At 40.5% G+C, this 20174-nt stretch overlaps 6 protein-coding genes across 7 annotated transcripts; 2 read left to right on the top strand and 4 right to left on the bottom strand.

The window, feature by feature from the left end:
• Nucleotides 1–65: 65 nt before the first annotated feature.
• Nucleotides 66–5475, top strand: RB195_009473 (uncharacterized protein; the record flags this gene model as incomplete). Its single annotated transcript, XM_064190035.1, has 11 exons — nt 66–141; nt 451–578; nt 964–1033; nt 1089–1237; nt 1315–1439; nt 1765–1855; nt 1969–2119; nt 2185–2288; nt 2397–2508; nt 2595–2684; nt 5360–5475. The coding sequence occupies 11 exons, from the start codon at nt 66–68 to the stop codon at nt 5473–5475; spliced, it is 1212 nt and encodes a 403-aa protein (XP_064047618.1).
• Nucleotides 5476–5602: 127 nt separating this feature from the next.
• On the bottom strand, nt 5603–8841 carry RB195_009472 (uncharacterized protein; the record flags this gene model as incomplete). Of its 2 annotated transcripts, XM_064190034.1 has the most annotated exons (6): nt 5603–5830; nt 5884–5964; nt 7162–7311; nt 7398–7411; nt 7487–7585; nt 8592–8841. In XM_064190034.1, the coding sequence occupies 6 exons, from the start codon at nt 8839–8841 to the stop codon at nt 5603–5605; spliced, it is 822 nt and encodes a 273-aa protein (XP_064047617.1). The 2 variants fall into 2 exon arrangements, with proteins under 2 accessions (XP_064047617.1, XP_064047616.1); XM_064190033.1 differs by having other exon boundaries at nt 5884–6048; nt 7398–7585.
• A 93-nt stretch (nt 8842–8934) lies between these two features.
• RB195_009471 (uncharacterized protein) lies at nt 8935–10044 on the bottom strand (the record flags this gene model as incomplete). Its single annotated transcript, XM_064190032.1, has 3 exons — nt 8935–9004; nt 9069–9208; nt 9988–10044. 3 exons carry the CDS (start codon nt 10042–10044, stop codon nt 8935–8937), a joined length of 267 nt encoding a protein of 88 aa, XP_064047615.1.
• A 235-nt stretch (nt 10045–10279) lies between these two features.
• RB195_009470 (uncharacterized protein) lies at nt 10280–12587 on the top strand (the record flags this gene model as incomplete). Its single annotated transcript, XM_013450592.2, has 2 exons — nt 10280–10288; nt 12390–12587. The coding sequence occupies 2 exons, from the start codon at nt 10280–10282 to the stop codon at nt 12585–12587; spliced, it is 207 nt and encodes a 68-aa protein (XP_013306046.1).
• Nucleotides 12588–14658: 2071 nt separating this feature from the next.
• RB195_009469 (uncharacterized protein) lies at nt 14659–17076 on the bottom strand (the record flags this gene model as incomplete). Its single annotated transcript, XM_013450591.2, has 5 exons — nt 14659–14755; nt 14848–14927; nt 15237–15401; nt 16662–16711; nt 16947–17076. 5 exons carry the CDS (start codon nt 17074–17076, stop codon nt 14659–14661), a joined length of 522 nt encoding a protein of 173 aa, XP_013306045.2.
• Nucleotides 17077–17538: 462 nt separating this feature from the next.
• RB195_009468 (uncharacterized protein) lies at nt 17539–19607 on the bottom strand (the record flags this gene model as incomplete). The annotated part of the gene is made up of 7 exons (XM_064190031.1): nt 17539–17658; nt 17803–17880; nt 18279–18407; nt 18556–18634; nt 19155–19276; nt 19331–19408; nt 19512–19607. The coding sequence occupies 7 exons, from the start codon at nt 19605–19607 to the stop codon at nt 17539–17541; spliced, it is 702 nt and encodes a 233-aa protein (XP_064047614.1).
• Between the last annotated feature and the right edge of the window lie 567 nt (nt 19608–20174).

Here is a 20174-nt window from a genome sequence, read left to right as displayed (position 1 = left end):
CACTTCTTGACGTCATATATTTTGTAGGAGCTGTTATTGCGGAAATTGCACTTGACCAAACACCAATGTACATCGACTCTCCTATCCTACGTTACGAGAGAAAAAGTAATAGTGAAGTGAGCGTGGTGAATGTCTGGGCAGGTTTTTTTTTTCATAATTTTATAATGATATGGCTAACAAGTTGTTGATTTTTGTCTTGTTTTCATAGGGAGATTTCTTTTCGTTCTTTTTTTAAAGTGCAGTTCCAATTTTGTCCCAAAAAATGATTTCACTTTCGCAGACAAGCCCAATATCTCCAAGAGAAATCAGCCATCGTTCGCTAGAGATAACATATCCAAATAGTGGTGTAAGAATCCTACAACTTCGTTCACCAAACGTGATAATGTCGTTGTTTGAACTTCCTTCATACGTATAAACCTTTCTATATTGGGATCTAATTTGGGCCTTCAGATCTTCAGGTTTCGAGTTCAAAATACAATCTACGCTCTTACCTTCGTGGTAAGATGCCTCTTGAAGTTGCTGCATTACTAGATCGTGATGTAGCAATATACCTCACAGGAGAAGTCATAACAGTCAAGGTGAGATTGAAGTTCATTTAGTCCCGAAAGATTTTCTGGATTCTTTTTGTTACAGCTATGTTTGGGATGGGTCCATCAAAGAAAATAAAGACATTGCTTTTCAATCCATGGATATTTTCCGTTAAGGACGGTTTACATGGATCCAAATATATAGTCCACCTTCACTTTCTTCTTGGCACCTGCCAGGATCTTACATTGTATTGCTCTGCCTTTTAAATGGTTAAATTACCTTCAGCATTGTTTCTATTCTTCCTCACTTTTTTGACTGGTAACGTTCTTCCGTCACTGTTGAGAAAATAATTAAGCATTAGTATTTTATTGCTAATAAGTCAGAAAACACCCAAATCCAGAAAGTATATGTATGGTCGTCACTGTTTACTTTAAGGTAACGCTAAGGAACCTCGCTCCAAAAGGCCGAGAATCTCTCGCTTGGGGCAGTGTTCAACTTACGTGCGGTAAGCTGTTCACCTTCTTTCTTTTTACAGTTTAGCCTTTGAACTTGTTCTTCAGAACGAACTCTCGGAGCTCAAGTAGCCTTTCGTGATCGACCGACCACAGCAATTTCGCGAAGTGCTTCTACCGTGTATTCTTCAAAGCCAAATGTGCTCTTCTGTGATGTTGAGCTGAGTCATGGCGAGTCTCGGCAGTTTACGTGCGGGGTGTGTGCACGGCTACTTTTGATGTTCTTCCACCATTTCTTGGACATACAGAGCTCGTCTGATAGGAGTCGTTCCAGATTCCGCTCCCTATGCACGACTTACCGCCTTCATTCCGTGGCCACTTGGTTAGATATTTGAACCGAATTACTGTAGCTGTGCAACATGTTCGAGCGCCGATTAAACTTATGCATATACCAGTGAGGTGGTGTTTCAACCGTAAATTCCAATTTATCTTTCAGTGAACAATTTAGTGATCAATTCAAACATTATCATGGTTTTTGTGTTAAACCTCCTTTCTTATTCCCCTTCTCCTAACTCTTTTTCACATTCTGGCCTGCTCAAGTAGATTAAATAAGAAAGCCGAATATATGCGACTTTTTGTACTTTTGACCGAAAGAAACGAATATTGTTTTCCTTTGAAGAGCTTTTCGACGCTTAGTTCCCTAGGCTATGAATATCCATGTTATATTGAAAAAAAAAACACGTATGTACCACACATTATTTACATCTACCTCTAATTATTCTAGGATCATTCCGTCGGTTGGTGTGGACGAAAATCCAAAGACAGAACGGAATCCATTTTCAATAGGAAGCATGGTTCCAGCAACCATATCGCAGGTACGCAGGAGCACATGATTTGAATACTTTGATGTGCATTTCAAGGAAAAATTCCGCTCAGTTCTCCCTACTTTTTTTTTATACGTGAGATTCACACTTGTTCTATTATCCAGACTGTGATCGCCGCTGTTGATGAGATAACGGCTCCGAAACGTGCTTACATGTTCAGTATGACCAATGCACATGGGAAAGTTGCAACGATGACATTGTTTAAGAAGACGTTTCGGTTAGGCGAAGACGTCCTGGGAACTCTCAGTTTTGAAGGCAAGGCTACTGATTTCCAATTTGCTTCGTCATATAATCGTGTTTCCTTCGTTGTTCATTTTCAGATTCTGACGTTCCTTGCGTTCAATATTCTGTTCATTTGGAAACCGTAGAACAGCTTGCCGAGGATGTTGTTGGAGAGCACGGAGAGGTGAAATCGGAGGGAATGGTAGGTACTCGTTACATAGTCGCTGGCGCTTCACTTCATTATTATTTATGAAGTTTATTCAAAGGTTTATTTTTCAATTCGATCAAGTTATGTGATGTTTGGCTTAAGATGAACGTCGCTGTCCATTCAAACGATTACGTGGTATGCGCGTTTGCCTCAGATAGTTCATTCCGACTATCCATACCAATGCATGCTTCACCTACTTTTCACACAGAAACAGGTGTGAGGATTTTTGTTTGTCGTCTCTCATTTGCTCGTTTTTTTTCACAGGTTTCAGTTATATAATGGTATTATTTATCTGTTTAGTGCACTTGAAATGGCGGTTACGATTTGAATTCGTCACATCCGAGCCTCTGATCAATGTAGTTTACGGCGAAGTGTGCAAAGCTCCCATAGGTATGCTTTACTTGCAAAATATGTTGGAGAATATGTGGTTTTGTTCTCATCTACTATTCATTTCTCCACCTCCAATGACTTGAATAATTTTCTTTCTTATATTTTATATGACTTTTGTTGGACGACGAGATAGATTTGTACTTAAAGCGCATTGAGCCTTGAGGATTTTGCTGGTATAATTTCACTCCTTTTGCTTCGGGACTCGTTTGGGAAAATAGAAAATAAATGACTGGCATTAATATTGGGATGAATATTACGAGGGATCGTGAGCAGGAAGGTAACAAGAAGAGTACTAATTATACAATGCATTCTGAACTAAGCCTGGTAGCCTTGCTTTAGAAGTGAGATGTTTAAAAAAATTTACCAAGAAAATGGAAAATATTGAGTATGAGAGAATAAATCAAAAGGACTGATTATCTGATATTTACATTCAGCTAAAGTTATCAGCTATCAGTTTGAGGACAACCACTCGTGTTTATAAATAATGTCATAGAAGTTGTTAAGGTAATAAAATGGGAAACAAATAGTTCTAAATGCACGTGCCTACCTAAAAATTGTTTTCCTTCTAGAAAAATCAGCTTCTTGTCATAATCGTCGAATCTAGGCATAACAAATTTCTGTATTATTATTTCATATAGAAGAAATTGAAGTAACCAGAGATAACTTCATAAGAGCGGTAAAAGGCAATAGGAGACAAACTTCATTTCTTTCATAGCTTGCACGTTATATCGGCACTTCTCCGTCAGTCAGTTCAATACGTTGAAGATCCGCAGTGCCACAGAAACGCAGTGTTGGATATTCGCTTAGTAATGGATTACAAACGAGATCTTCACCTGACAGGACTGTAAGGGCAGTACGCGAAAGTAGTGGCATATTTGCAGAGAAAAGCAAGTTCTCTTTCTTGCTTAATTTGGTAAGATTAATGCAGATAATGCTCTAGCAATTACATACTTTGTTGAAGTACACTTTGATGCTGTCCAGCGGTGTCAGTCGATGGCGCAGTGCATTGTGGAGCTGTTTTTATTGAAACAGTCAAGAATCAATCAGTATAAGAAGCGAAATTTTTGCATTTAACATTAAAGAGTTTAAAGAACACCTTTCTTATCCTTCTTATTCCTATCAGTGAGGAATTTCCCTATTATCTCTTAGAAAAAACAACTAAGAAATTTGTTGTTACTAAGCGAAAAAAAAAACATTTTCAGGAGGACATAGGAATAAAAAAAATAAAAATGCCTAGTAGACTTGACCAGTTTTTGAATAACGACGCTCACAGCAAATTCCATCCGATACAATTTTGCAGGGTTGTAGAAGCGGACTTTGTCCATATCTGTCCAAAGTTTGGTTTTTCTAACTTTCCTTTTTTCAGAACCTAGTTGAGATAGATACGGAAATTTCCCTCAAATTCTCGGATTTTTCTTAACTAGCTTTTGAGAGCACTGGTTCACCTACAGAAATCGAATTTCTCAGTTCTGGGTTTCCTTGATACTCTATCAAAATATGTGATCATTTTTCTGACGCGCTTCCGTAATCTGGGAAAGAGGAAGAGTGCGAAATTTCAGAGGTTCGGCCGCGCGTCAAAGTCTGTATGACTTCTAGCAAAATCCTGCTAAGCTGCTCCGTGTTTACAAAAACTAATTAAGTTTAAACTACATTATAGAAGAGAATTTTTCCTACCAGGATCTATCTTCACTTTTTTCCAGGTGGTTTTCGTACTCTCAAAGGCTAGTTTAGAAAAAGCTGAAAATTTTGAAATTTAAAATTCTCAACTTTTTCACAACTAGATTTTACAAAAACGAGAGGGTCTCGAGAAAAAAGAGATGTGAAAGTCCTACACAGCTAATCTTTCTCTACGAAGGGCGCTCTTGCTCGTTCTTTTTCCATCTTTCCTGCAGCCCGTTATTCATGTTTACTTCAACCTAACAAAATCTGACCACTCCACCAGTTATTTCCAATTAGGGGCTATGTGAATGGCTAAAATTACCTCTAAACCACACTTGAAAGCAGCATACCACGAATCCGAGGTGGTGCCGATTTTGGGTGGAGTATCCGTATACGGGATCGTAGATTATGGAGAGGGGGGTGATTCCGTCTTCCGTCCATTTCCTCCTGTATCAGTGAAAACGGACCAGCCCGAAATGCTGTTTTGTACGACGCCATTTATTCCTGCACGATCGATCGGAGGTTCGAATCCGCCATAGTGCTCACCAAGCTCTTCATACCGCTGGGGTCGATAAATTGGTACCAGACTGGTCTGGGAGGATAAAAACACTGACTTGACACATCGACTAGCCACCGCAAGTGATTGTATAGACCAGTTATTCGTTCGTGAACCTCAAACGATTCTGAATTGAAGTGAAAGTGAGGGTGCATCCCAAGCGGATTGATTGACGCAAGAAACTTTATCCTTTTATTTTGTTCAAAACCAACCTTTCAATAACTTTACCAGGTCTACACTAGTTTTTCCAAAAAGTCATGTCATTTTGTTTTTCCACAAAGTCATGTCACATCAATGCACGACTCGTATGTCCTAGATTTTTTTTTGAACTGACAACAGTCAAATATATTCTCAGTATACTGAATACCTCGAGTATTAGAATACTCTGAAACTGTTACATGCTGATCACAAAAAGAATTTAAAGCTGCGCAAGTACATTTTGTACTTATTTCATTTTCAGATGTCCCTATCGAGACCTTGGCATGGAAAGTAGACATCTATGTACTGCCATGCAGTCCACAAAATGCAGCACTTACGGACTCTTCACACGTAGGAAGCGCTTCTATGGTGTTATAACGTTGTTTGTACATAAGATTGCTATGATAATTTTGCAAGGGTAACTATGGTTGTTTAATTAACTCATAATTCACGCACGTATAGAATAAACGTATTTATTTGAAAAAAAAAACATGTTAATGCAACGTTAAACCGTAACAGCCGTAACTTTGTAATCATTAAATGTTGTGTAAATAAGCAAGTTCTCATTGGCCATTGTCACTCCGTACAACAGTTCTTGTCCAGCCTTATCGTCTGCTTTGATAATGTCGAAGTTTTCGTCAAGAAGTGTCCATCCTCCATACATGCAAGCGGCAACGCGATACTGTTTCCTTGCATTTTGATAGTCTTCTATGTGCCAGACACCCCCGGAAGTCTGGAAGTATTTGGATTTGAGGTAATGTCAAATAATCTGCTTGTTGTACTCACCTCTATTGCTTTCAGCGATTCCTTACTCTTTCGCATATCAAATAAACGGATATGTTGGTCGTAGCTGCCAGTTATGATTACCTGAGGACATGAATTCTTGGCACACAGAAACGAAACTTTAGAATGTGAGACGTAGATTATAGTAGTGTGGGAAATTTGGATCACCTAAAAGCAGCACCGAATGTTCAATCGGATGAGATGAATACAATCGTCGGGAACTATATCTTCTTGTAGGAGATGTGACCTGATTGCCAAGCTAACTAACTCTGATTAGAATTTTTGATAAGGTCTGATTTAAGAAATCTCTACCTCCTAGAGAACGGAGCTTGTATCTGTGTTTGTCAACGGCTATAATCTCCAAGAGAAGTTGCTAGTTCGGAAAGTGTTTCAGTCATATGAGGATATCTGTTATGTGAAAGTAGAACAACACTTGTCTTCTTCAAGGCTGTCGAAACCAAATATTAATTAGCAGTAATATGTAGTAGTATTAAATTGTACTACAAATAGTAATATGTGCTAGGTTATAAAATAAATGTGATTTTCTTTTGTTGCTCTTGTACCCCTGGTTTATACATGTATTGTATTGTAATCCTTTTACTGGATATACAAGTCTTGTATAACATAATCTAACTCAAAATGGAATTTTCGATTGGAAAACTACCATTCCCGACATCTACCCTTCTTTCCATTCTATCGAGGCCTTTTCATCAAAAACTACTGAAGTAGCTCGAAACGTCTGTGCTGCGGACGGAGAGGGCCCCTTAGGAGAATTCTCCACCCAGGGATGGTTTTATAAATGCAAAGGAAAGTCAGAATGGGGACTTTTGGCGAAATCGCTCTAACAAACTGGTTGTATGGTTGGGAATAGGTCGTAAAAAATAAGTTCAAAATTGATTAATTTGTTGTTATAGTTGCCATAGTATTAAAGGCATCACTCCACGAATCTGAGGTGGTACGGATTTCAGGAGGAGTATTCGTATACGGGATCGTAGATTATGGAGAAATGGGTGATTCCGTCTATTTCTTCCTAATTGCGTAAAACGGAAGATACGACTTCGGGCATTCTGGCGCATTATTTTCTACAAGGAGTTCGACTGGAGCGCGCCAGCCTTGTGTGCGTTCTCTCCATAATCTACGATCCCGTATACGAATACTCCAAATAATCACCTCAGATTCGTGGGGTGATGCCTTTAAGCAAAAAATTCTAATAGAAGAAAACCCACGACTTTCTGTTACACCTCAAAACAACAATAGAAGAGTGTTGTAGTGAAAACGTACATTATCTTTTTTCCAGTTACTGAAAGTAACACCAGCATTGAATTCATTCAGACGTTGCACCATAGTTTGACTCCGAATATCCCACACTTTGAGAACGGCATCTTCACCTCCGGTGCACAATAAAGTGTCATTCAAGCTACATGTCCAGACCTTCAAGACATTTTTCAAAGGCAGCACTTTAAAAAGGAGAGGGAGTGTTAGGAGAGCTGATATAGAAGGCAGAATTGCTTACTAACCTCACATCCTGTATCTGTGTAAGGTAGAGAGTGTGCTTTCCAAGTGCTGATTACCGTTTCTGTATCAACATCGATCATATGAGCGTAACCTGCTTTATCAGTGCATGACACATAACTTGTGAGGGAAGGGGATGAGACGTCAAGGAGCATTTCGTCGGAAACATGAATCGAAGCTGTTGAGGGTGAGTCTGAAAACTTCATAAGAACACTCAACGAAAAATACCTCATTTCATACTTTTACATGACGGCCAATATGCGTAATTCAATATGAAAACTCCAATATGAAAATATGAGTCTTCAGAACTAAATAACAGTGAGCGAACATAAATGAATAACTTGGCGAAATAATTTCTTATTCAAAACTTCCAACTTTCAGGAAGTTGCTTTTGGCATTAAGGCAGTATATCACGAAATTCACGCTATTGAGGTCGCTGTCAGATAGAGTGAAGGTAGAGGACGGGTTGTAGACTACAAGTGTCAGCGTGACCCCCTCAAATCCCACTAATCATCTTGAAAGCCGTCGCGGGAGCCCCCTTAGCTGCTTCGAGATGTTGGAGTACTTCGAGAACGCGCTCTCCCATACTCGGTTCGGGTAAAATGTCGTTTGCTGTGGGGGGGGGGGCACTTTGACGCATCCAAATCGAACTGTATCTGGAGTCTATACATTGGTTTTACCAGAAAGAAGATGCTGAGGAGACCTAAGTGATTTTCGACTGCTCTTTCGTGAAGGCGTCACATGCACAAGATGTCACGCTTTTACGCTCCTCGTAGAAACAAATTCCGTTTTTCAGGATGATTAGGAGAAATTGAGTGGACCCACGTTCACGCTCGTAATCTACACTCAAACTCTATATTTGCACTTGCATCAACACCGTCAGTTTCGTAATATGCTCCCTTTAAACTGATTAAGTTCTTAGTCCTAAACCTAAATCATAAGATAGATACGGCCTACACTACATTTCCTCAATTTCTGCAGTAATCTAATTTCTAAAAGAGAGCTCTACTTTCGTGGCAAAATCTCTGTGAAGGTTTGTGCTTCAGTGTTAACATTCATACTATCCATTGAACCATGTTAACGAAAGCAGTAACCATTAATTAAGACAGAATAAGAATGTACAGTACAAAGGGAATTTAGCTAGCGTTGAATACACAATAAAAATAATGGATCTAAGGAAAATGTTGGCAGGAACTCACCATCAAAAGTAGTTGTAAACAGGGAACCGTTGGTCACTGCGGCAATGACGACGTTCGGCTTCAGGAAATCGAATCGAAACACGCCAGCCGGAGCATCGATGTGATGAATAATATCAAGGGTATTTGACAATAGATAGATAGAACCCTTCCGAGAATCAGGTTCTTCTAATTGATATGTAGACACGAGTATGTTAGAATTAGTCGAACGAGCAAATGCAGGTCGTTGGTTCAATTTTAGAGAGAATAACATGGTGCGTATTAGAAACGTGAAAACTTATGAAGTCGAAGAAATGCAGAATATGAACAAGCAGACATATACAGGACAAAAATTTTCTTCTGCAAGTTACTGGTTTTTTACAGCTGCATCAGCAGCGGCTTTCTGTCGATCCTTCTCAGCTTCGATCAGACACTCTCTAAAATGGATCCATGTTGGTGTTCTAGTAAGTCCAAGGGCATAAAACGCTAGAATGTACCAACCGGACCAGTATTCTCGAATGAGCTATAGACCTTTTCAAGCGTTCAGCGCAGATCTTATTCCCAGTATATGTCGGTCGGATGTCCTTGCCGAGCTCTTCAAGAACGGCCAACAATTGTTGATATTTTGTGCCACCAACGATCTAAATAGCACTTTTTCTTACCAATATTTTCTTCATATAGTACACTCAATTGCATTAAATCCTTCATCTCCCTCGTTTTTTTCCCGCTTTCCGCTTCCAAAATCCATTTACTGTTCGGTAGTTGCGCCTCATATTAGCAAAATTACAAAAAGAACCGGATAAAATAGCCTCAGATTAAAAAAAAACAGCAAACATTTACAACAAAAAAAGTATTGGCAGCAGCCTTCGATTCAGACAAAAAAGAGAGGCATAGACAAAAAAGGAGAAAAGAACAAGAATAAGGAATTTAAGCGTTCTACCGAAAAATGACGGAAAACCTTTTAAAAACGAAGAATATTAGAAATATTAAAGACTAAAAACATGAAGAAATGTGGCGGTGGCGGCGATGTTCTATTCATTCAAGTATGGAATGAATTCATTGATCCTTCTCCACATACTCTTGCGCACTTAAAAGAAATTTGGCGTGTAAAGTGAAGCAGTCTATCATTTTTCGTATTGCTGCAATAGTTTTGGCGCCTAGATCGTGGAGAACACACATTTCTGCACAGAACATCGACAATGTTAACGTAATTGTCTCCTACCAGTATCAGATCGATAAAGGAAGAAAGAGAATAAACTATATAAATGAAAATTCTAAAAACTTGGGAAAATATAATCAATAACAGTGGTAGGAGCAATACGGTCTCTTTCTACGAGGATCCACTGATCTTTTCTGATGTACCACCACAATTCGCGAAAATTCGGCGTATAAAACAAATAATTTTACTCCTTTGCGATACCTGGGGTCCTGGAACTGAGTACTGTGGTAGCGAGGCGGTGGAGAGATCGTCGGCCATATGTGTAGTAGAGGAGGACGCGAATGAGTGACGTTCTGCTGAGCACTGGACCCCGACGAGGAACGATGAAGGGCGAAGCGGGGGTAGCGATCGATCGAGCCGTCTGTCCTCGTCTCCGCGACCGGTCACCGACTTAGACGGCCTTTTTCCTTCTCGTCATCTATTTTCCATCAGCACTCATCGATCAACTACATTTCTTCCGACAACTGTTGCTGTTGACCATCTGTAACACATAATGCCACAGGTCAGTCGTTTCCAACTGTTTTCTTTTTTGAGGAAATTTCTCTTGCAAACAAGTCAATATATAATGACTATTAATATCTGCCTTTTACTTTTTCTTTATATCTTTACATTTTGTAAGTGTTTCTGAGTGTATGCTACCTCGTTCTCCATCAATAACTCACTATCATGTATTTGTAGTTATTTATAAGCTCTCCTCACTACGAAATTGGTGGCCGATTATTATTTGAGCGTAAGATCAGCTTCGAATAAACTTTTAAGCAGAAAGGTTTCTGTGGAACGATCTCACGAAGAAGTTGGGAATTAAATTATGTCGTTCCGGTGAACATGTTTAGTAAGGTGCAGCTGCGTAGGCGCTTGTTCTCGAAGCGGCACGGTGGGGCGTAGCGGTTAGGATCGAGTGAGGACCTTCACTAGCATCATCCATTGCTCGATGGTCCCACGGCGAATCCGACCGCCATCTAATCCGCGCCGCTTCGAGCGACTGCACTGTGTTTCATGTCGTTTTGACTCGACTATAGCTAAGATTTATCACGTCCAGACAGTACTAGGACTCTGCAATCCTTTAGTAGATAAACTCCTGTAGTAACTTTCTATTGTACTATTCAATGTCCGTGTCTTTCTCCGCAATAGCGGATCTAAATCTTTCTTAAGGCTGCCCACAGAGCACAGAGAGCCACGCAGGCGCGCAGTTTGGCGGCTCTGCGGTGTTGGTCGTTATTGAACGCACTGTTGCGAATAGTAAATAAGCACCAAAACCGCAGAGTCGCCAAACCGCGAGCCGTGCGGCTCTGTACTCTGTGGGCAGCCTTAAGTGTTCTTCTCTTTCGTGTTTGATATGAAACAGTACTCTATTGTTTTAAGCTATGTAAATAGTGGATCTTCTGCCTTCTCTTCCACTACTTCTGAATTTACTCGAATCGGAAACACTTGGTGTCCTACGCATGAAGAGGTTACTGATTGAGCAATGTGTGCGCTGAATAATAGCTTTCAATTGACAGCGAAGTGCTTAGCATTGGAATCCGCTCACTTTAGTTCGATTGTGCAAATGTACCATACATTAAGTTTCCGATTTGATTATTATCACGGTGATTTGATTGTTACTATAATCTGCACATTCTGATTGTGTACATGCAATCTGGAACGATTTTCTTTGGCTACGCGATAAGATTCAACCACACTTCAACAAAGAGTAAACTCAAAACGAGTTGAATCTCGATGAATTGACTGGGCTGCTGTGTTTGAAGTGAAACGGTGGAGCTGGCGGTTGCGATCGAGGTGATGTTTCGCAGCCGCTAGCTCCGCTTCACCACTTCGAGCGCAGTTACTCAAGCAATTCTACTTGGATCAGATCGTTTTGACTCAAGGTTTTAAGTGACCATACACGTTTGACTGATTCACCAAATGCACTGTTTATTCTAGATTTCTAGTCATTCTTCATTGCGCCACTTTTTTTTTCATTCACTTGCCAATGAAATTGTTTGTATCTTCCTCCTTCAAGTATTGCAGCAATTCATGTACACGATCAGAAAAAAAAAACAGATTCTGCTGTTGTTTATGTCATCCATGTGAAGTTATATTTATAACCTCTAGTTTTGGTTTTCATTCTGTTCTTGCTCAAACTAGCTACAACTTCCATCGTTTTGGTTCTTGGTGTCACCAACATTTTATCACTGTCACGCCACCATTTGTGCTTTGTCATCGTGAGGCTGTCGTTCGGGTACCCATATCTATAAACTCAGTAGTGACGGTGCAGGCGAAGTGGGCAGAACTCGTCGCAAATTTAAGTACTGGGTAACAATTTTGTTTCTGTCTTTGGCTCTGATCTCCCAAAAAATCTTAGCCTATTTTGGTAACTGAGAAGTTCTTGGTTCTTTTCAAGGAGAGAACTAGGATGTCTGACTAAAAGTTGTTTCTGGCGTGGGCTCAGTCGTGACGATGAAGCATTATTGATGATATCTTCTGAAAACGAAAAAGAAGTTATAAAGAGCAAAACTTAAAGCATAAACAATAGAATTCATTGGATAGGAGTACCTTTGTGATAACAAAGATGTTAAGTGGATGTGATAACTGTTCCGGTGTACAATTTATAAGCTGTATTTCAGTACACATTTGAAATGGCAATGACTTGCGACGGATGTGCTAATGCTGCTCGTCGAGTCTTAGGAAAACTCGGAGAGGACAAAGTGACAATAGAAAAGATCGATGTAGGTACGAAACAAGTGGTAGTTACCACTGATCTGCCCGCCAGTGACATACTGGAGGCGCTGAAGAAGACTGGAAAGGAAATTAAGCAATTATAACAACACTTTTTTCGTCTCCTTCACCCCTATCACTAACTGTCTGTCTAAAAGGCTTGGGTTTGGCGGTTGTGCAACTTCTGACTATGCAATGCGAATTTATAACTAATAACTCTATTATATATAAAATATCTTGCCTGCTTTCAGAATAAATATTTTTTTTCTATTTTTAATGACCGTCATACAAAGCCATTGTGCAGTACTTGAACAACGTAAGGTTTTTTCCCTCATCTATTGTAATCTCAGTTTAGATGTATTTCTCGGCAGCAAGTGAGCGGATCGTAGTACGGCCTTGCTTCCTTTCCAGAAAAAAAGTCAGTCTCCCTAGATATTTATGTCGTGCTTCCAGACATTTGGAGTAGTGCAATTAGGATGTGTGGAATCAAACTGAAAACAGAAGACAAAAAAAAAACAGAACGTTTGCAAATATATATTATTTGTAAGTATTTATTCAATAAATATTTACAGTTAAATAACCACATGGGAATCACTAGTGGTTTCTTAACACACTCAATGTCAAATCTAAGTTCAGAGGCGAAAAAAAGCACGAGAAAGCAAAAGTTTTACATTGGAGAATAGATCACGCTGGTAGAGGAGAATAATGTAAGAAGCTGTGCTTCGATCAAAGTGCGTAGGAGTATATTTTGCTCAGGTATGGTCGAGCCAAAACGACCTACTACGCCTCCGTTAGCGTCTGCGCTCGAAACGCCGCTCTGGAGCAAGCGGTTGCGACCGAGATGGGACCATAGCTACCTTCATCTGGACTACAGAGGCGGGTGGAACCAGCAAGGGCCCCAACTCGATTGCAGCCACTAGCTTCATTGCGTCGCTTCAAGTGCAGCCATTCATGAAGTTGCGTGTTCAGATTTTGGCGCGACTAGGTGTTGCATCTTGAAAAACTACGGACGGTACTTTTCACTACATTCGGAGTTATGTAATGCAGTGGTTCAACTGATTAGGGACATCGTGCAAAGACCTCCCCTAAGATTGCATTACTTTCTACGGACTGGATTTCCACCCCACTTTTTTTCGTGTGATGGTGTTCGAAAAGCATATTTCGCAGTCGTAATCCTACGTAACTCTTTCCCTATATATGTAGCTCACCATTTCCTTTTGCTGCCGACGCAGTGATTTTAACTTGTAGGAATTTTATAACTACTTAATCCCATATATGCACCATTGTAAAAGAAAGAAGGAATCATACCATCAGAAACAAAAAGAAAAAAAAAACTCCGAGGGACTAGTCCCCTTGTGGAGAAGGGCCAGTGACGGCCTTCAATTGACGTAACTCGTTATGCCAACACAATAATTTCGACACTGAGTCTATTTATAGTTAGTTTTACTGTTCATTTCATGGAACCTACAAATGTGGGGCACAGAAGAAAAAAAGAAAGACCCCTATCAACCAAATCCAGTAAACAAGAAACTTTATTGAGTAGAGAAATTGTTGGCAGTAAACCGTCCAAGCACGCCATTATCACCGAGTGCTAAAGTCATGCCAGAAATTAACAGACTATTTCTTCCTTTCCACACAGCATAATTTCTAGAATGGGACGAGGACTAGGTAGGTGACCTCTAGTAGATGTGGAGTATCGCTGTGCAAATCTCCATACAAGCCAAAAAACAAAGTTTTACAGAGGAATCCAAGGATAACCAAATCCAAAACGAACGGAACAAACATCTATTAAGTTGGTCGCAATTTGCAAATAAGTACAAAATTCGAATGAATGCCACTTGACAATGACTGCGACTTGAAGAGGCGTAATTTTTTTGGTAGTTTTCAGATTTCCTCAGAAACACAAAAAAAAAGAAACAACGCCACCAGCATATATTATGATAAATAAAAGTTGAAGGTCGGATTTAATGTAAACATATCCTTCGGAATATACAACTAAGAAGGAGTTTCGGCTTGCAGCTTCTCTGGTTTACAAATGACGAAACTGATTAAGCACAGGTCAAAAAACTAACAAAAAGAGAAGGAAACAAGTTACAGGGAAAAGAGATCGTTGTAGAAGCTAAAAAAAGAAAGAAAAAAAGATAGTACAATTCTTGAAATGGTAATTACTTGTCGAACTTATTCAAGGAGCACTAATCTTCTTTGACCTGGACATCGAACAACTACTCTTCGTAATTTGTCCTGCAGCACCTCCGGAATGTACTCAAACTTAGCACTGAAAAATTTCTCTTTTGCCCTCTTCTGTTGTGAAAAACAACCGAACCTCATCGGTTAAACAACCAAACACTACAAGGTCCATACACTCACTCGGGAGACAACTCTAATGTACTCGCTGACGGGTAGAACATCTCGGAAGTGTCCCGCAAATACCAACCATAATTCTTTTTCTGAAGGGAAATAATCAAATCTTCCAAAACTTCCCAAACGTAAGCTGTAATATACTATAGTCGGGTCAAAACGACATGAGCCACGAGTGTGGTTGTGGTGCATTTGTGTACGCGCTCAAAACGGCGCCGTGGAGGGAGCAGCTGAAACCGAGGTGGGACCGTCGCAAACTGCAGCGTTGGGTGGTGCCAGCAACGGTTTCACCACGCTCCTAGATGCTACGCTCCACCGAAGCGCCTCGAGAGGAGTAGCGTATGCAATTGCGTAGTGATTCATGTCGTTTTGACCCTACTATACGTAATAAGCAATACCGTAGCTTTTTCTTGCTCTATAATCGTCCCGACTGGTAGATCAGTGTATCCCACTGAGGCCAGACAACGTAGGTTTGCACATTCGAGGAGTCTCTTTCCCGTACTTTCGATGTTTACCACTCGGAGCCGACTTGCTTTGCAATACCGACAACATGCAGGAATATCCTAAACAGAACTTTGTTGATTATAAACACTTCAATGTTAGCTCTATTGGGAGAGTGAGAAAACGAAGCGAAAAAAAGAACTTCGAAGTCAGTTCAAAACTGAACAGAAGCAACATCTCATTCTCATCAGATCGTAGCAGCTAAATAGTCGATGCCGAGTATGTTCAACTGGATGAGAACCTATGTACTAGACTTGGAAAGGGGAAAGAGGAGGAACGTATGAAGGAGGTAAACAGCTCGCGTTGCTGCAGATGCGTCGTGCCCACCCGACTGAATATATTCGGTGCTATGCTGGATTGCTGACCAATTTAACTTCCTACTGCAATATTTCATAGCGTGCAGAAGTAATAGAGCCTTGTTATACTCTCACGTTGAGAGCATGTAACTCACGCAAGGCATAAGTGCGGATGGGGTACATGCTGCTTACCACTACTGAAGATATACGAAATCTCATACTATCCTAGGGTCAAAACAATCTGACGTCTGCTACTGTTGCGAGCGTGGCTACGCTCGATATGGCTCGGTGGGGTTAGTGGCTGATCGAGGAAGAACCGCCATTTGCTACCATCGGGCTGCAAATTTACAAGAGAAAGTGTAGTGCAGTCGGAGGTTTGACTGCGACTGCGCGGTTGATGGTTCGAAACTTAGAGCCGACTGAGCCCTTCATCCTGACAAATAAGGTAAATTGGTCCCAGGGTTGTTTGGGAAGATGAAAACATTGAATTTATTCACTACCTAGAATTCCGCAAGTAATTAAATAGGGCAGACGTCCGTTCATAAACTTTACCCAAATTTCAAATGACGACGAACGCACTGGGACTTCCCAAGCGGACTGATTAACGCTAGATACTTTAGCTACCTCATTGTAAAAACGTCTAAAGAACAGGTCAGCGAAGCTCAATTCGTCCTTTGTATCTATAACTCCAATATTACATTATCTATTCAAAAATAGGAAGAAGTAAACAATATCACGCGTTGTTATGAACCTCAGCTGAGTAACACTAATATCACCTTTTTGTGCAACAGACAAAATGAGCATCATAAGAGTAAACCTTATACTGTTATGTTTGTTAACGTTATAATCCTAATTGACTTTCCTTCTCTCTGACAGGTCACGTCACCTTCCTAAATTTATCCATCTAAACTCAGTAATTTCGTTGGAATCCATACTGAATTCCAGTGTTAAACATATCGAAAACCTGATCATGAACATTCATTACGTAAAAATGGTTTAAAATCACGTCATCTACTTTTTACTTACCTTATTACTCTCTTGTTTTTTCGCGGGAGGTTCTTCACTCTCAGGTGCATCTGAAATCTTCATATCCCTTCATAAATATAATATGATAAACAGAAATTGTTTGATGCTCACTGATCACTAGGACAAAACGAGGTTCAATTGCTCAAGAAGAGCTAGATTAGACTTAAAACGCTACACCCTCCCCCGCTTTCTTTCCTACTAAATACAAGATGGTTGTAAACAGCTCGCTGAGACTAGTCTCTGAAATTTAGCTTCTTCTGCTTCCTGCACATCACTTCTACTTACCAGTTTTCCCAGATGATACTCCTGGAATTTCCTCGGTTTCGATTTTCTGCTTCACAGTGTTGTAAATCAAAGATGGACACATCTCTATAACAGCTTCTTCACCTCCAATGATGAATTGAATCACATCCATGAACCCCTGAAGAACATTTTCAACTGATCGCTTGGCATAAATAGGTTAATGGATGTGAGCATCAATTCCGCAAGTAGTAAACATGAATATGAAACAACGCAATATTTCCAGTGATGGTAACTTTTTAAATTCCCAGGTAAAGAGCTTTTCACAAAATTTTATTTCAAATATCATGAAATGCACAACCACAACGTTATGAAGAATCAAGCGTATGAACAGTGAAATCAAATTTCAAACACCAACAGTTTTGAAAGCAGATTATTTGTCTTTGGAAATTAATGCTTGAATATGCACTGCAATTATGATTAAACCATTTTAGGCACAGTTTAAGTAATCTCATCTAAGTAGAAAGTTATTACATGACCATACACCATAAGAACTAATAGCCCCGCAAACCACTTTGGCACGATTACAGATGATTGCCGAAGGGTGTGCATAAACCAAAAAAGACAAAGAAAAAAATCACAGCGATGGGCAAAGGTTATTGTCCATTTCATCAGAGACAACGGCAGCTGGATGTATAAGGAACTGGTCATAAATACCATCCTTAGAGAGATCCTCTGGAGCGATACGAGCGTGTTCCTATAACAATAAAATTCTACGATCCGTTCGTAACAAACAAACGAAAAATCACTGATGACTAAGTCGAGTGAAAAAAAAGTCATTCAGTTGACTGAGATCTGACGAGCTATCATCTATCGAGTACAAAACAGACAAAACACCTACCCTTATGAAGCGGATGGCATCTTGTTCATCAACGATACCCATTTCCAATTTTGCACCCCAAGCAACCAGAGCGAGCGGCTTAACGAAATAAAAGTTCAAACAAGTACGAAATTTATGGAGAATTTTAAATTTTTGAAGACTAGATTCGAATATTGTAAAATATCGTATAATATTTTACAATATTCGAATCTAGTCTTCAATAGTATCATTGATATAAGGTCAAAAGGACATGAAGCACGGTGCAGCTACAAAAGCGGGAGACCTCGAACCGGCGTGCCGAAGCTAGCGGTTAGGGTGGGAGGGGGTGGGACCATCACGAGGTGCAATGATGAGTTGTGGTATCAAGGGTTCCCTCGACTCTAACCGCTACGCTACACCGCAGTGCTTCGAGAGCTACTTCTTATGCAACTGCACCGAGCTTCATGTCGTTTTGATCCGACTATACCTAGTTATTGTGGTGATAGTTGTCAACTCACTCTTTCTTTGCTCAGCTTGTTATAAGGGGTTATAACGTGGCGATACAAACAGCTTGTTACTATATCACGAAGTTTTTGTACTTCAGCTCGGTCAGCGCACGGGTGATACAGAAGAATGATGGAGCCATGCTAAATCAACAACAAATCTGAGGAGATGAATACTGCGGAAAAAGGATCCGGCAACAAACTGCAGTCTGCTGATATATCTTTGTGAAAAAGTTGTTAAAACTTCTGCCAAACCATGAAATTGCCCTGCGAATAGGGTGAAAATGCTCACCTCCAGATTGTGAAGCCATCGCTGCTCAGGTACGTACAGGTATTCACCATAACGAGCCCAGTTAGGCCTGTGATTTCCTCTGTAATTAAAATTCTATCTCAGTGCACTAGGAATTTCCATATCCAAATACACACTTTTAAAAGCTCAGCAGTCTTACACTCGTCAATTTTTAAGGAAATATATAGTTGCGTCAAAACAACATGAACGACGGAGAGTTGCGTAAGCGGCTGCGCTCGAAGCGGCGCGGTGGAGCGCAGCGGTTGTGGCGATGTAAGGACCCTCGCTACCGCCATCCGGTTCGTTTCTCTGGTGTTCGCCATGCACCCACCTCGATTCCAATCGCCGTCTCCATCGCACCGCATCGAGCGCAGCCGCTTACTCAATTACACCGTGCTTCATGTCGTTTTGACCAAACTATATGTCATGGACAGTTAGCAGCACCATGGCTGTTGAATAAACCATCGGTTTGAGCAAACCAGGTCTCCCTTACTTTATCTAGATCCCAAACAGTGCATTTCAATAACCATAGTGGAGGTTTACTTCTTCTTATTAGCACCACAGACGGCATGATAGGTAATTGCAGAATGGAAAAGAGTTACCTCAACGGTGGCACATCTTCGTATTCTATTGTTTCAGACATACACTTGTGATATACAACATCCTTTTTCGGATCAAAAGATGCATCTTTCGACTGGATGGAGAAGAAATATGGCTTAGTACCCTGGAATGATCAAGGTTCACAGAAAGAAATTAACACTTTGAGCAACTATGCTACCATTTGCAGAGGATATGGCTCACTCATGCATGTATACAGTGAAAAGTTCTCCGGATTCCAGTCAACAGAAAGATTTGTCTGAAAGCAACACAACGGGATGCTGCCAATCACAATCGTGTGAGGCAAAAAGGCCAAGCACCACCCAACTGATTAGTACAGAAAGACTCGTGCAAGATCATACTTTCCCATCGTCGCACTGATTCTGCAGCCCCATCTTCGGTCCAAGGTATCCTACCGTACATTTCAGCAACAGGAGAAGTGCAAAGTGTTGCCGCATTTTGTTTCTTGAGAAAATATCTTCTTTATGGCTTTTTGAAAAAGAAGATAATCAGCCTAAATATGTCATGTTCAAAAACAGTTTGTGGTTTCAACCCGAAATCCAATACTGCGAGAAAGAAGTAGTAACCTTTACTGGTATATGCCTAACAAAGTATAATGCATGAAATAACAAGAACGGCGAACAAATCGTCATAACAATATGCTAAGGAATAGACAAAGAGAACTTTCCATGCCGCTATTACCATGCTGGGGATGGTCGGTTCAACTACCTTAGTGCTGGTAACTGTCCATGACATATAACTGGGGCGAACGACGTGAAGTTCGGTGCAGTTGCGAAAGCGGTTGCACTCGAACCGGTGCGGTTGAGAAAGCGATTGGGATCCAGGTGCGACCATCGCGAACTCCGGCGAATGGTGCTAGCGAGAGTCCTCCCTCGATCCTGACCACTACGCTCCACCGTACCGCTTTGACCCTGCTATATACATGGCACGTAGAGAGCATGGACAGATACAAAAGCGAATTAAATATGAATAGGCGACTAAAGACACGATCAGCCACAGTTCAT

The sequence above is a fragment of the Necator americanus genome, chromosome III (genome assembly GCF_031761385.1).
Source record: "Necator americanus strain Aroian chromosome III, whole genome shotgun sequence".
In the NCBI taxonomy this organism is placed as follows: domain Eukaryota; kingdom Metazoa; phylum Nematoda; class Chromadorea; order Rhabditida; family Ancylostomatidae; genus Necator; species Necator americanus.
The sequence above is the reverse complement of the archived record's forward strand: the minus strand, read 5'-3'. Positions and strand labels throughout refer to the sequence as shown.